The sequence below is a fragment of the Bactrocera latifrons genome, unplaced genomic scaffold (assembly GCF_001853355.1).
Source record: "Bactrocera latifrons isolate USDA-ARS-PBARC rearing strain unplaced genomic scaffold, ASM185335v1 scaffold_125, whole genome shotgun sequence".
Taxonomy (NCBI): domain Eukaryota; kingdom Metazoa; phylum Arthropoda; class Insecta; order Diptera; family Tephritidae; genus Bactrocera; species Bactrocera latifrons.
In genome coordinates this window covers 538,491-554,910 of record NW_017534686.1, presented here as the reverse complement: position 1 = coordinate 554,910, position 16,420 = coordinate 538,491, and the positions used below count along the sequence as shown (strand labels likewise).

General features: G+C 34.3%; 1 protein-coding gene across 1 annotated transcript in view; it reads left to right on the top strand.

The window, feature by feature from the left end:
- Positions 1 to 16,420, top strand: part of LOC108978651 (ABC transporter G family member 20) — a 164,954-nt gene that overhangs the window by 79,173 nt on the left and 69,361 nt on the right. Inside the window, exon 4 of the mRNA XM_018949027.1 lies at positions 1,981 to 3,989. Coding sequence (XP_018804572.1) covers positions 3,760 to 3,989 — 230 coding nt within the window. The 5' untranslated portion in view covers positions 1,981 to 3,759. The remainder of the gene's footprint in view (positions 1 to 1,980; positions 3,990 to 16,420) is intronic.

The following is a 16,420-nucleotide window of genomic DNA, read 5'->3' as shown; positions in this document are numbered from 1 at the left end:
AGGTTGCTATTTCAATTATTATTTACTCGAATTTGCAAAGTTTTGCTAAAATACATCCATTTAGTGGTCAACTGATCAAATTCCATTTTCTTGTATTAAAAAAAAAAAAAACACGATGAACTTCCTGACTTCAATTAATGATCTCATAATTTCTGTCATGTGGATTAAAAATGCAGCTCTTTAATGATCTTTCCATAACAATAGCGGTATATACTTGAATTCAAATAAAATTGTAATTTATGTACTACTTTAAATGGCAGAGTTATTTGAAATTTAGGTATTATATATTTGGCAAGATCAACAAGGTTTCCCAATATACTCCAGAAGTGAATTTCAGTTAATAAAGTTCTCAAACTTCTCACGACTCACATATAATAACATCGAGTARCTCCTGGTCTTATAAATTCATGACGAGTTTAAGAAAGTAGCTGTAACATAAGAGTTCAAGCATTAATTGACTTCTTAAAATGGGAAAATTATTTTAAAATCAAAGTGGAATCTCTGTATACTTTTACTTTCAGTTTCTTCTAATCGAAGAGCAAATAGACGTAAAAAAGAGAACCAAACGGTATCAGCGAAAGTTTAATACTGATCAACTAAGTTTAGTAACCGATATTCCAGTAAACTTTTTCTTTACTGACGCCTTCAAACGAATATTCTTTGGCTGCCCAGAGGCTACTTGATCTAAGACCGAAAGTCGTGTGTTGCTTGAGTCATATGTAAAAGAAACGTTTCTGGCCACTCCCAAGTGAATGGCAATTAGAGATCTTTTCTGCACTTGCATGAACTTCTACACATAACTTTATCATCCATTGTAGCAAATTACTGCAATTTTTCTTGTCTCTGTCCTCAAATATAGCCAAACAGCATCTCGGTTTAACCTCTTTATCCTCAGAATGRTTTCACAATCTGTGCAACAAAATTTTATGGATTTAGTCGACTACTTTTTACAAYGACTAAATATTTTGCGTATTCTTATTATTCCAAGTGAATTCAAATATTTGTGAGTATGAAGCTATCCGTATAGGAACTTAACAATCAAAAAATGAATAATGAAATAATAGGTTATAGAACAAAATATCATCTGATAAGCATTTTATATAATTTTCGTTTACATTTCGTTTMATTTTCTCAAACAATATGATATCAGACTTAAGATTTGATAGTAGATTACTTAGAACTGGGATTTACTCGTATATAATTAATTTCTTATTTCCTGAGCAGAGTGTATAAAGTTTGCCACGAAGTTTTTAATTTGCCCCGGAGCCCACATAATATACCAATATATAATTTAACTATATTAATATTCAGCTTGATGAACTGAATCGTTTTCGCTATATTCAGCCGTCTGTATATATGCCAAATAGTCCTACAGTTTTTGAGATATCAGTGAGCATTTTTTCTCCTGTCCTTTTTCTATCCAAGAAGCTACTCACATGTCAAACGCGCCAATAATTTACCCCAAAAAAAAAAAAAAAAAAAAAAAAATTATAAAATGGAAATTATGGCACAAGGCGTGTTCAAATCTTAAGCTCATTTCATTTCACATCAAAGAAAATTTTGCTTGCATCTCCTTGTTTTTTTTTTCTTCTTTGACAAAGTTCTAAGCTGAAATGATTTTTAGAGAAGCTCTTCTCTCCCTCTTCTCAGTGTTTTAGTGCCCACAGCGGATTCCAATGGTCGCAACAAGCGATGAAAATATTTTGCATAAAGTGGCTACACAAGCACACGTTTTGTGTGTTCGGCAATGAAACCGTTATAAACACGCGTCGCCACAACTTTCAATAGCTTAATTTTTATGAATAATAAAGCTTGTCTTAACACATTATCATCATCCTGCTAGACGCGTACATACTTACGTACTATGAACACATACATACACACACACACACACACACATATTTATAGTATGTGTAAGTGTGTACAGCAATTTCGATATTTTACTCTATTTACCGTTATTCCCTTTGTATTTCATTGCAGACAAACGCCAAGCCAAGCAGCCAGCTAGAAAGCATAGAATGATACTAGYAAAACGATCGTGGCAACAACAAGAACAAAACTAGCAGGCAACAGCCGGAGGGTGAATAGAATTCAGCTARAATTGAATGAATAGCCGTGAGGGCGCATGAAGGCGGCCAGTGGACAGACACATGTGCACATATATATATATAAGTGCCGTTAAATGAAGACATATACAAGCAAACGCATATTTGTATAAATYTATGTTTATATATGCGCATATATGCATTTAAGAACCGTTATATAAATCAGTAGCGACAAGAGTCAAGTCGCAAGCGCCCCAAGCGGCAAGCGAAAGCAACGAAATAACGGTTTTTCCACTTGCAGTCTATTTTTACAGTTATTGCTGCGATATCACCACTACTACTAGTTTCTGAAAGTCGCTGCTACCMCAGTCCCATTACAAAAACAATACGGCCAGGCTGCGCGACAACTATCAGCAAGCGGCAACGTTGCACGGAATTGGTCTGCTTAACATCAATTGTAACACTTGACGACACAATAGACGCACGGCGGGTGGTGCAAAGCAACAACAACAATAACTRAAACAACAACGAAAACTATACGAAAGAAATATAGGAAAGAGTTGTAGCAAGCAACAGCGACTGAGCAAAGTGCGGTGGCAGCAAGAAGGCAACACTGCTGAATGTGCAACATTGTGTGGCGCAAAGACATTGCAAACACATACAACAGCAGCTAAAACAACAAAAACAGCCACAAAACACGCAAGAATTATTGCGAGCCGCACGCAGTGGGAGAATCGACTCAACTGCACACATATTGTTAACGTTTTTGTTGTTGTTTTAAGAGTGACATAAACACTGGCGTAGCACAGTAAACTAGCAACAGCGCGCTTATTCATTTGGCGCGGCGAGCACAGGCGGCGACAATAACGAAGCGGTAAAAGTGCGATAACTGTAAAGCGACGCACACACCAGCGACACAAGTGACGCTGCAACAGTGCAGAAAAGTGTGTGTGACAGAATTGCCTGGGTAGTAAGGAAAATTGTAACTGTAAGAGGACATGCAACGCAAGTGAATTAAGCACGCACACGCAGGCGAACATTTGCAGCAAAGTTGCAGAGGCAGCGCCGTAAACAGCAAAAATACGATAGCAAACAAGAATACAAGCAAAAAATCAACAACAACAACAACAACAGCAACAAAACATTGCTCACATTCCAGACGAACGCGTGCGCCAACGTGCAGCACGAACGAAGGTCGACTGGCAGCAGTTTTGAAGAGCATTGAACGCAGCGCCGGCTGCTGGCTGCTGACAGCAATAAACATAACAACCGTTATACGCGCAGCAGTAAAAATAACAACTGTAAGCGATACACGACGCAGTGTGCAAATCAAACGCACATCGAMACAAMAACCATATATGCACAACTAAACAAGTGTTGCGTATACGACACGGCGCACCGCGCAGCGCACGAGAGGCGCGTAGCAAACAGCGCAGCACTAGGGGCGCAAAAGACGTTGTGACGTAGACAAGAGTGAAGCACAGCGCGTGATAGCGATAGCAACAACACAAAAAAAAGGATAAAAAAAAACAACAAAAATAACGATAACAACAACACACCGCCAGCAAAGAACAAAAGAAAAACAAAACGAAAAAATAAATAAAATAAAATAAAGCACAGTGAACTAGCGTGGAAAAATCCGAAATACGMGTAAACAAGCAACAACAAAGAGCACAGCATAACAACAGCAACAACAACACACGCCAGCAGCAAAATGGATGCTGAAACGGAGGGTCTGCCACCCAATAACACCATAGTCGAGGTGACAAGCACCGAAACGGATTTAGCTACGCGACGTCGTCTCTTCAAGACACAACCGTCAACATTGGCTGCGCGACGACAGCAGGCGGTATGCGTGCGGCGGGCGCATAAAATGTATGGAAATAGCAAAAATCCGAATGTCGTGTTGGATGGCCTGAATATGACTGTTCCTAAGGGTTGCATGTAAGTGTATGCTTAAGTCATTTCATATTCAACATATACGAAATAAATATGTTTTACACGCTTGCGCTTGTGTATAGCTAAAGCAACTGTGGAGTGGCAAAAACATACACGACACTGCAAGTTWGTTGGAAAAAAGTAGTTGGTGGCGCAAAAATGCGAAATAAAGTAAATACTATTAAGTAAAGTATGGCTGTGTGCGTGTGCGTGTGTTTGTTTGCGCAGCTCGATTGTAAGATTGACACATAAAAGTGCAATAAAAATAGAAATCACTGCGTAACTGTTATTGCGTAAGTATAAACGCTTGTCTGAGGCTCAGATTGCAAGTTAGAGTAAAATGTGTTTTAGCCTTGACGGAATTGGACAGTAAATTAAAGAAATGCAATATATGTTTCCAACTACCGATAGTTGCGACATTGAAAAAAAAAAAAAATTCTATTACAAAACAAAAAAAAAAATAAAATAAAATAAATAAGTTAAAAAAATTCTCAAAAGTAGAAATTGACTTTGATCGTTCAATTTGTAAGATAGCTATACGCTATAATTAACCGATATAAACAATTCCTTTGGAGATTATGGCATTTCATCAAATAACAATCCATGTTAAATTTTGTGCAGATATCTTGTCAAGTAAAAAAGTTTTCCATACAAGAACTAAATTTTGATCGACCGGTTTGTATGGCAGCTATATGTTGTATTGCACCGATCTGAACAATTCCTTTGGAGATTATGGCATTTCATCAAATAACAATCCACGTTAAATTTTGTGTAGATATCTTGTCAAATAAAAAAGTTTTCTATACAAGAACTAAATTTTGATCGACCGGTTTGTATGGCAGCTATATGTTGCATTGCACTGATCTGAAAAATTCCTTTGGAGATTACATCATTATCTTGAAGAATAAACCATGCCAAATTTAGTGTAAATATCTCATCAAATTTAAAAGTTTTCCTTCCAAGCACTTCACTCCGATCGTTCAGTTTGTATAAAACTTATTTGGTATAGTATCCTGATATCGGTGGCTCCGACAAATCTTCTTCTTAGAGTTAGTAAGCTGTGGGAAAGATTTCAGATCAGTATCTCCAAATCGTAGTGACAATAGGACATATAGAAGGACTTGGCACCGCTCAGCTCGACACGCTGACCGGTGTGCCCTTCTGCGGGCTATAAACTTCACACACCAAGGTTTTTAAATCGAAAACTCAAATAGTTTTTGTGTCACTACCTTCTAAAGCAAAACCATTCAATTCAGTCACCTTCATCAATTGATACTTAAACGTATTTTTCTTAAACCTAAATCTTTCAAATTTATTTTCGCGAACACTTGGAGAAAAATCAGATGATTACTCTCAGAAAAAAAAAATTAATTTTGTCTTTTTGAATAAATGTGAATTAGATGAAGTTCATTAAACTCCTTACTTTCGATAAAGTTCGAATCACCTTAGTTCTAGTAATCATTTAATTTTCACTGATATTGCAAGTTTAAAAATCTCGAAGTTGGCTTGAGTACAACAAGTTAGGCGTTAAGCCAACATAACTTTGTTGATAATATATTAAAATCAATCTTTTATTAAATCTTTTTGAAGAGGTATTCCAAGTCTCATTGGACTGCAAAAGAAAATGAGAGGACTCCATCCTTGAGGAGATCTTCTGGTGAAAGCGGTGAGGCAACCAGTCTGACAGGAGTGGAACCGTTCTTTGCTGTGGGCCCCTACACATTACGAGAGCAGAAAGTGACTGTAGAGGTCGACACTAGCAAGTTCCAAGGCTTCGAAAAACGAGGTTGTTTCTGACRCTTTTGGTGGCCAAAGTACAGAGACATCAGAGCATATACTCCTGGATTGTCCTACAAGAGCTTTACTAAGCCTTTTTGCTTTGACTGAGTTAAAAGAAGTTTTGTAAGAGCAGCAGAGAGTACAATAGAATACGAGTCGCAGTGCAATTTAACCCATTTAACTATGCTTTTCTTCACTTCACTTCTTCACTACTCAACACGCAACACGTTAAACTTCATTCATCCATTCCAGCCCGTTTGAAGCGGATARGGCGATATAATAAAACAAATCCAAATAGGTTTTGCGACATTGAAGAATTATATGACAATAACTATRCTCTCTTTTCATGAGCTATTGCAACAATCACCCCTCTAGTCAACTGCACAAGAGCGCAACYTTTTTCGAATGTCGGTTTCTGACTGATGGCGAGGTGTGAGCTACTCCCTCCGATAGACATTTTCTTCGATTATATTTCTTTTTCGTAGACGTAAGCAGTGCTTTTCCTTCTTGACAAGATTAAAGTTTTATGTGCTGATGCTCATAGATTTGTATTTATTTCATCTCTTCTGTGGAGTACTTCATCAGCTCATAAATATCTAACAGCCTTGCTGCTCTAAAACGGCTATTGACACTTGAAACCCGTCAAGAGTAACACATGGCAACTGATATAAAGATGTACGCAACGGTTTACTTATCCGTACAGATCATAGCCATGTAGGAAAATATGGAAAATAGGCAAAAGATGAGACTGCGAATAGGTTAAGTCTGTCTTTTAGAACTGACGTTTGTCTGGAATACATATATAATATGAACTTACATACTATACTTAAGCTCAAAATGAAGGTTGTGATTTTCAAGTACTTTGTTGAAGCTACACTTTAAAATTATCCTAGAATATAATATTGCAAGCTATGGCTCCGCGTGGATGCAAAGGGCTATAATTTAGATTTTGTGCTAGGCTCTAACTTTTTTGGATCTATAATATTTCATTGTGCAAATTTCTTCTCCAGCTTAGAGCGAGTTGGTCTCTTCTTCGGCTGATTTGTGCATCCTAGGCAATATCGTTACTGGATTTGTCTGGATTTCGTTTCTGGACATGCTTGAGCCAGACTAATTTTCTTAAAGAGAGTTTCTTGCAATACCACAGTCAATTATAGATACAAGCCTTCTAGGAAAAGAGAKTTTTTTGGTAAATTTTCTTGAACTCGTCCTCAGCACAGCGAAGTGGATTCACAAATACTCAAAAAAAGTGTAGACGTTCTGTCCTACTCATTATATTACTAATAAAAAATGTCAACGGAAACGAAGTAAATTTTAGGAGCCTTGCGGTTACGGTTGGTACAGCCGTCCATACAAACTAAGATAATACATTATAAGTTAAGATGCGGTTAATTCCATTCACTATAATATATAATATAATATAATTTTCGGACATTTACTAAGACATCTGCAAATTTAATGGAGAAATGAAAACAGCATTTAGTGTGGTGAATATTGTAAATTTGTTGAATTGTATGAGTTTTAATTCGAAACAGAAAAATTTCGTTTAACCATTCTATTTTATTGAAATATTGACACTGCTTTATAAAAATACAAGTGTGGTGAGTTTAGAGATTTATATAAAATAATTTTTTAAATTCAAATATTGACATAGATGCCGGTGCCAGTTTGCAAAGATTTCGATTATTTATGTATATCAACTGTCCCAAATTTTTTTTTCGTGTGGCGAATATTAGAAAATTAATTAAATTATAAGTTTTGCTTCGAAAAAATTTAATTGTGGTGAGTATTGAATTTTATAGAAATATATTTTTATAATTCAAATACTTACACAGCTTTACTACGATACATAAAAATTTCATTTAATCTAGCGATTAGTAATACTAAATCAAWAATATTTAATTGTAATAAGAAAAACCAAGTGTGGTGAAAATTTTTGGTTTCAGCTCGAAATATAAAAATTTGGTTGAACATAGCGATTAKTATTACTGAAATATAGTATATTTTAAATGAATTAAAAAAAAAACTTAGTGTGGTAAGTATTGAAATTTATATAAAATTTTTCTCTAAATTCAAATTTTTACAGATTATGGCACTAGTTTGCAAAGCTTTCGATTATTTTACRCTAACAACTAATTTTTKAAAATACTACATTAAAAAAGTTCARAGACTTCASCAYGGTGAGGTGAAAGACTTTTATTTCACTACTGCTCAGCTTGCTCCTACTTTCGAGGCATAAGTGCTCTTAACAGCGACTTACGTTAAATATATGGCTCAATAGTTCTACGAAWAGAATGTCTGTCATGTGAGTTCGATTTTCCTACAGGGTATGTAGACATGCAATAACAATAGCTTATCGCTCAAACTCTACTCAAAAGTCATAAATATAAAGCAGGGATAGAAGATGTGTTTGTTTATGTATATGTCTGAGCGCCTGCTTGGCCATGAATAATTCGAAAGTTGTTCCCGAAAAGAGCGATGACAAGCAAAAACAACAATAAAAACACGTAGAACACGAAACGCAAGGTTATTGAAATACATAAAACACGAACTTTAATTCATCCGAGGTCCCTTAAGAGTTACACTACACACATACATACACACAAGCACTACAACCAAATTGCGAACAGTGCGAGTGAGTCGAAAAAATGCCACTAATATAAAATACGAGTAAATAAAAATAATATATTGCGAAAATGTTGAATGTGCAACTTTCAATTGCTTACAGCATAACAACAACAACAACGAAATGCCAGCGACAACAAACGACACATGCGAACGTGGTTGCGTGGGCTTTGGYGACCACAAATCGTGTGGTCAATACACATAATTCACAATGCTACACAATGTAATCGCAATAACAAAAACAAAAAAAAAAATAAAAATAAAAAACGAGCGAACGCTAACTCGTGTGTCCACCGCATGTCGTTGTTGTTGCTCTTGATAATGAGCGAAATGGCAAGCGAAAGGATGAGTTGGCTGGGCATAATGCTCAAGGGCGCCGCCACATACGCATGGGCTCTGGATGGGCAATGGTCAAACGAGTGTGTGATGTGAAGGACAATGATCACACACACACATAGTCACACACACACACATATGTTTGCATTGTTCGGCGCATGTTAAGCCAGAAAACACGTTTTCCGATGAATTGTTGCTATTTGCTTTGGGGAAAGCACGAAAAAAAACTCGGAATTGTGGTTTTCATGGGCGCAGGAAGTCGAAACTATAAATACATATTAATGAGCTACTCCGTAATTTTGGCGCTTTTGAAGTATTTTTCAACGCACAAATGGCATTACGCCGATAAGGATGTTCTTAATAAATTGATTGAACTCGAAAATAAATTGAAAATTACAAATTATGTGGGTGCTGAAACGGGGCAGGCGCGTGTGCTTGCGTGCATAAATTAAACCGTTTAAGCGCTTYGGATGACGGTAAAAATAGTACTTTTAAAGCAATTAAAAGTTACGGAAATGTTCATAATTACTTTATTTCGAGTTTTTGCGAGCTAAAATGAAAATTTTGGAGCATCAATTAAGTACAAAACTTACGATCCACTAATTTGTAATAATTTGCCAAATAATATATATATTTTATTTTTGGCGCAGTTACTAAATTATTTGTGAACATTTTTGCCCGTTTTAATGCTGCATAATACATCGAATATTAAGGAAAAAAAGTTTTTGTTGCAATTCTTTCGCTGCTTCTTTACGTATCATATACAAGCCAACATTTAAACCTTGTTCATTAAAATAAACAATATAATTATGTATTAAACATATATTTAGCTTCCACAATATTCAGAGAAATTATTTACTTGTTGTTGTAATTGTTATATTTAGTCATTGGTTTAGGACAATATTTGCCTTACTAAAAATATTTCAAATATTTAAAACTCCCTCAAAACAACAACTAAAATCAGTTTCCGAAAGACAACTTAAGTTCCACAAATTCATATTCACCAAGTAATGCTTCCATTTGAATTATTGAAATTATCTAAACTGTCTTTAACATTGGTAATAGGATGAAATAAAAACATAAATAATTCTATGAAAATTCTTAGGTTCTACTACTTTATTTTTTTTTAATTTTACTGCATRTTTGTATTTGCTTATTTGATTCCATAAAGCCATTGATTTCATATATTGACAAAAATGCCGCAAAACTTTTTTGATCAACATACAACTCAACTTAAGTTCCACAAATCAAAATGTCTAATCTACTTTTACTTCAGGAATATCTTTACCAAACATTCTACGTTATTAGCATTTCTAAAAAATAATATTTTGCATAAATTCCTTTGTTGAAATATCTTAGATTCCACAACTTTCTTCATAATTGTTTTATAATTTTCCTTCTATTAAAATGAATAACAATTTATTTATAGTATTACATCTAAATACTGCAATAGACTATACAGACCTCTGTTGAGTATTAATTTCAAACTCAGCTTAAGTTCCACAAATGCTTACTGACTATCTTTTTTTTGCAATTTCAAATTTCTTTAATATTAGTTTCCCTGAAAAATATACTCTCAAGGCCAAAGAGAAATCAGTTGTTGAAAGAACTAAGGTTCCACAATCTTCTTAACATTTTATTTATAATTTCTCTGCATTTTAAAATACMAGCATGCTTTAAAGTATTTTTTTTTATTGAATTGTATCGATAATTTCATWTAACGCCATAGTTTTACAGAATTCTGTTGATAATACAATTTTTATGAGGAGGTAATTTTTATAAAGAAGCGATAAAAACCTCCTTTTCCTGAATCATTTAAGCCTTTAAAAGAAACTAATTGGGTAATAGTGTAAACTGCTCCCAACCAATTACTTGTAATTATAAATTACGTTCCAAAAAATTATTATAATTTATAATATTTTATTTAAGTTTTCTATTTGCGAAATATATAACTTTGTTCAACAAAAATTTATTTTTGGTAAMTATACTGCACACAAATAGTTTTTTAGCTTAAGTTCCACAATTTTCTCAAGCATTTTTTAAGTTTTCCCCATTGTTATAAAAACGAAGGCATTTATATTTTTTTCTACAAGTCCAATAATTTCATTTACTACCGTAAATTCTACAGATAAGTTCCACATATGTCTTCACATTTTTTATTCTTTTCATATATCATATATATATATATATATATATCCTATACTCCAAGAACTTCATATACGGCCATAGATTCCACAGATAAGTTCCACAAATTTTCTTAAAATTAATTATAATATTTCCACATTTTAATGAAAAAAAAAGATATTAGTATATATGTGACCTGGTCTACGAAAAGAGGGCAAGGGGGCTTAGGTGTCAAAAAATCAATTTTCACTTTTTAGTTGATTCGGGTGGAAGATGAGATGCTTTTTCACGTATTAGAATCCAAAAATTTTCGCACGTTAGCKCCCTTTTCGTAGACCAGGTCAYATATATATATATTATTTTATAGGTTCAATAATTTCATATACTGCCATAGCTTCCACAGATTTCTATAATGAGAATTTAATTTAAAAATATTGTAAGCTGGTGATAATGAACGACTTGTAATTTGAACTTAGGTTCCACATATTATTTATTGGATTTTGTCATTGTTATTTCTTAATTTTTCCTACCGATGAARTAATAGTTTTATACATTATTTCATAAAATATTAAAATTTGTAAAAATAAGAATTTAGGTTCCACAATTTTTTGACGTTTTTTAATATTTATCGATTTTGTTTTTACAATTTAMCTCAATTTCTATATATAAGGGCACATATATTTTCATCATATAGATTCAAATACTACCATAGGTTCCACAAATATTTTTTAGGTATAATTTTTTAAAGCTAATTAAAATTTTTAAGAAATGAAACGAATTTTCGAAAGTTTGTTTTTATATTGTAAAATGTTACCAATGAATTACTTATAATTTGAACTTACGTTCCACATATTTATTTTGACRCCTTTATTGATATTTTTACCTTTTTGCTTTTTCTCTAGATAAAATGTATAGTTTTTGTTACGTTCTTATAAGATAATAATAAAGATTAGAATTTAGGTTACAAAGGTAGTTTTAATATTTTTTTGCGCTTTTCTCAAAATTTCTTATAATTATGGTGAAAGTTGGGAGTTTCAGAAAAATATATCTCTATTTTCATTCAAAAGTGCTCAGTTTCTGTTTTTGTGTAGATGAAAAGATTCCAATTCAAATTATTATAACTCCTAGACCTAGTTGCTAAAACGATCTCAAATTAAATTTGTTTAKTATTTGCGAAAAATTTTCCTGACTGCCGCCTTTATGTTGATTGTTTAGTTAAATTATTTATTTGTTTTGCTGAGATTCTCGGACAAAATTCGATTTTTCCCTCTCTAGTAGCATTTCTAAAACCTAACCTCAAATTTTCTACGCAAATTAAGGCACTCTTGGTGCTTTACATTTATAAATTTAAAAGTAGGAAAGCTMGCAATATTTGATAGTTTCGCATATTTGAATTCAAACTGCGCTTTATTGCCATCAACTCGAGCTCTTGGCTTTTTATCGAGTTTAATTTAATGCTTTGCCATTTAAAGCACTCGAAGTGCGCTATAACTTCCATTCAATACAAAACACATTTTCCCTCCTCTTACATTCCTGCTTGCATTTGGCTTTTTCACTCCTTAGCTGGCAATTTTCTCACACCAAAAAGTTTGATGCTCTCGTTTCGTATTTTATTTCATTATTTCAATCGGCCAAGCCATCAAGAAACTACCGCCGAGGGAAAACTTCTGTGTTTGATGCTGCATAGTTTTAGTTTTTGGTTGCCTTCTTTTTCTTTTAACCGTTATTTTTTTTTTTTGCTTGCTTTGTGTTCCAAGTTTAATATTTACTTTGTTTGGTACCTTTGCATATAGCACCTTTATTAAGATTGCCAAAGTTTGTTTTCTTAAATAAAGAGTTGAATTTGCGATGACTGGGGAATTTCTTGAAATATATTTAACGCAGTCATAGTTTGCTGTGTTCTTCTACTATTAGTTCGGCTTCTACTTTTTTCCCTTTTTTTTTTTGCAATTTTCAGTTTGTGGTCGAGTCAAATGTACTTTTATTAATAAGTTGTTTAAATAAACTGCTTGCGAAGTATGGAGCTTGATGAGAAGTAATTCAATGTAAACTTTTTAATTAGTTTCTGCTCATTAAAGAATGTTTTTTCTGGTGACAGCTGTATTTTTCGATTGTGGAATTGGCTATGGAGTTTTTACAGGCCTCTCCACGCTTGGTCTTTTGTATATAATTGCTAAAAAGGCGGCAGAGAACATCCTTAGCTTCACCCAGGGAGACAATCTGCCAAACAGAGTGGTCATTCACACGAAGGAATCAAAGGTTAACCGAGCAAATTCCAAGTTCTTATAGTCCTTATCTTAAAAAATGTGACAAGACTTTGGGTTATATGCAGTAGGAGCATGCGACTCGCCCGCGGAACTTTATATAGACAAATCAGAAATTGATAATGGAGTGGGAGCTGGAATCAATTCTAGAAACTGGACCTCAGGCGAATYTTTAAGCTACCGAAATACTGCCGCATATTCTAGGCGAAAGTCTTTGCGGCCAGGTTGCTGAGATAGCTAACATTGCAGAAAAAAGCATAAAGAAAATAAGTAAATTCGCCGATAGCCAGTCGGCTATTAAAGCAATAATCCAACATCGCATTATATCAGAGAATCTTCTGAGAAACATGAAGGCTGTAGATGTAGTGGCTATATATATAATATGTTCAGGCCGCAAAAGTTCTTCTTTCTGGGAAACAAAATAGCTGATGAGATTATCAAAAGTACCAACCATCTGGCCACCGAGTCGGTACATAGAATAAGACTGTCATTAAAAACGATATACCATGAAATTTCCGTAAGGGCTGGTAGACGCATCAAAGCGAGTTGGACTACGCAAAGAACATGCCGGAATGTCAAGATCATGTGCAAAATCGCCGAAGAAMAACACGCTTGCTCTGCACTCACACGGCCTTGAAAGGACCGCACGACAGTTATTGGCCTAATGACAGGCTACAATTTGCTAGCATCACTTGCGAACCTCATGGGCATAAATAACCTTGATATATGCAGAAAATGCAAGGTAGTAAACATGAGAGAGACGCCAGAACTGCTACTTTGGAACTGTTCATCATTATCTGAAACTCTTCTTAGATATGCAGCAGTTTCGCAGTTCCGTGGCTCATTACTTTAGCTCAAATTAAATTGAACGAGCATCTAGCATTAGCTGGCATAACAGCCGGCCGGTATAACCTAGCCTAACTGTGGGTTATATGATTTTGGAAACCATGTTTCCTACTATGTTCACTTGCAATTCCGTGCCGGTAGTAAAAAATTGTCCATATAAAGACTTGATGGTAATGTGTCCGTATGTATGGCAGCTTTATGCTATAGWGTAACGTTCTGAATAATTTGTATGGAGATTAAGCATTGCCTTAGACAAAATATTCAGTTAAATTTCATGAAGATATCTCGTCTCATAAAAAAGTTTTCCATATAAGGACTTGATTTTGATCGGTCGGTTTGTATGGCAGCTATATGCTAGAGGCGTCCAATCTGAATGAAAAATGRCCCGCGTCAATTTTCGTCAAGATATATTGTTAAATAAGTTTTCCAAAGCTTTTTTGATAGGTTTAGGGACTCATAGAAATAACACGTAATTTTGCAATATTTTTATACCCTGAACGTGGTATATTAAGTTTGTGACGAAGTTTGTAACACCAAGAAGGAACATTCGGAAATCCTATAAAGTATATGCTTGTCTGTCCGTCTGTCTGTATATATACTAACTAGTCCCTCAGTTTTTAAGATATCTCTTCAAGAAGCTGCTCATTTGTCGGAACTGCCGATATTGGACCACTAAAAACATATAGCTGCCATRCAAACTGAACAATCAGAAAAAAGKTCTTGTATGGAAAACTTTTRCATTTGACAAGATATATTCGCAACATTTGGTAAAGATTATTTTCTAAGGCARCAATRTAATCTCCGAAGAAATTATTCAGATCGCTTAACTATAGCATATAGCTGCCATACAAACTGAACACATAGTTACTAAAAGAAACGCACCTGYTTTTCTTGTTTCTGAAATATTKTGCAATAAAAAATAAATTTAATAAAAATAATTTCTTATTCAATTAATTTCGCATCATTGCACTCAATAACAGTTAAACGCTTTTTTTTTTATCTCCTCCTATAATGCACCTCCAACTCTCCGCCTTAATCCGTTTCATTTGCTCACCTTAAAGCATGTTTTTTATTTGCGTTTATTTTCACCTCGTTGCACCCTGAACTTGAGCTCACATTGCAAATGCTGTGCGACTAGACATTAAATGCGCTCACCTTGCCCGACCTCGAGTCTAATCACTTCGTTCTGCTACCTCATAAACGAGACACCAGTAAGTAATATTCATGGTGGTTAACAATAATTACACACTAAGGTTGTAAAGCCGGTATCAGCTGCGGCTAAATTAAGTCTCGACACACAGATGCAAACTTGAAGTGAGCAGTGAGTTAAAAATCTCTGCCGCCAAGCAGTGTGTAATTAAAGAAACATTTATTTASAATAAAAATTACTTGTTGAATGACTTAACTCAGTCAGCGAGCRTTTAAGTCATCAACTTACTTATTAACGTACTCTAAACTGGTAATGAATAATGGCCTGTTTTAATTACAGCACTCTAATCCACTGCGCTCCTGGCGAATTTACGGCATAAAGCACTCATTACAAAGCTAACGGGAGTAATTAGTATTAATTCATTTTTATTAAAATTGTAATTTCATTAATAATACGAGAAATGTAGTTTAGTAAAAGTCTAATAGCACATACTAAACGAAACGTGAAAGTAATGAAATATTAATGATTCTTAATAAGAAATACTGAGAAATAATTTGTAATAAAATTATCTTTTGATATAAAGTAGATATGAATAATGAGGCACTAATGAGAATCTAAAAGAATTATTTATGACCGTTAATTGTCAAGCTTGTACTTGATGGGCAGCAAAAAATTAGCAGCGCAGAAAAGGCTATCACTTGGAAGAAGAAGAAGAAAGTTTGCAATAATTTCAAATTAAATTTTTATGATCTTTTWTCAAKTCAATTGAAAATGTTTCACAGCGACCATTATTTTRAGATCTGTGCACAGGAAATTGTCGCTGGATGTCAGATCTGGAGAATACGGTGGATGCACACGCAGTTTCAAACGCAATTCATGGATTTTTGTCATTGCTTCCCCTGAAATGTCAGGATCAAAGAGCAGTTTCTTTTTCATCAAATGCTGCCGTTCGTTTCGTTCCTTAAATGGTTTAGTAAAATCATGTTTATCCCTTCTCAAACTTCATTATTCCTGAATGCTATAATGTATACGCCTGCTATTTCCAACACCTTCTTTCTATGGTAGTCTAACTTTTTTAATTTTACTCTCCGAGGGAGAGAAAATGAGAGTTGTAACGGAAGTGAGAGAAGATGGGTATTGATATGTAGACTTCCCTGTGGCACGAGTTTAGACTACGAGGTCTTTGAAATCATGTTTCCCACGATGCTGAGATGGAATTCCCAATATTTATACACAAATAAAACTATATTTCGATTTCAAGAAAAACGTATTTTCGAGTCTAGATAGCCTCACGAATTAATAATAAGTGGGTT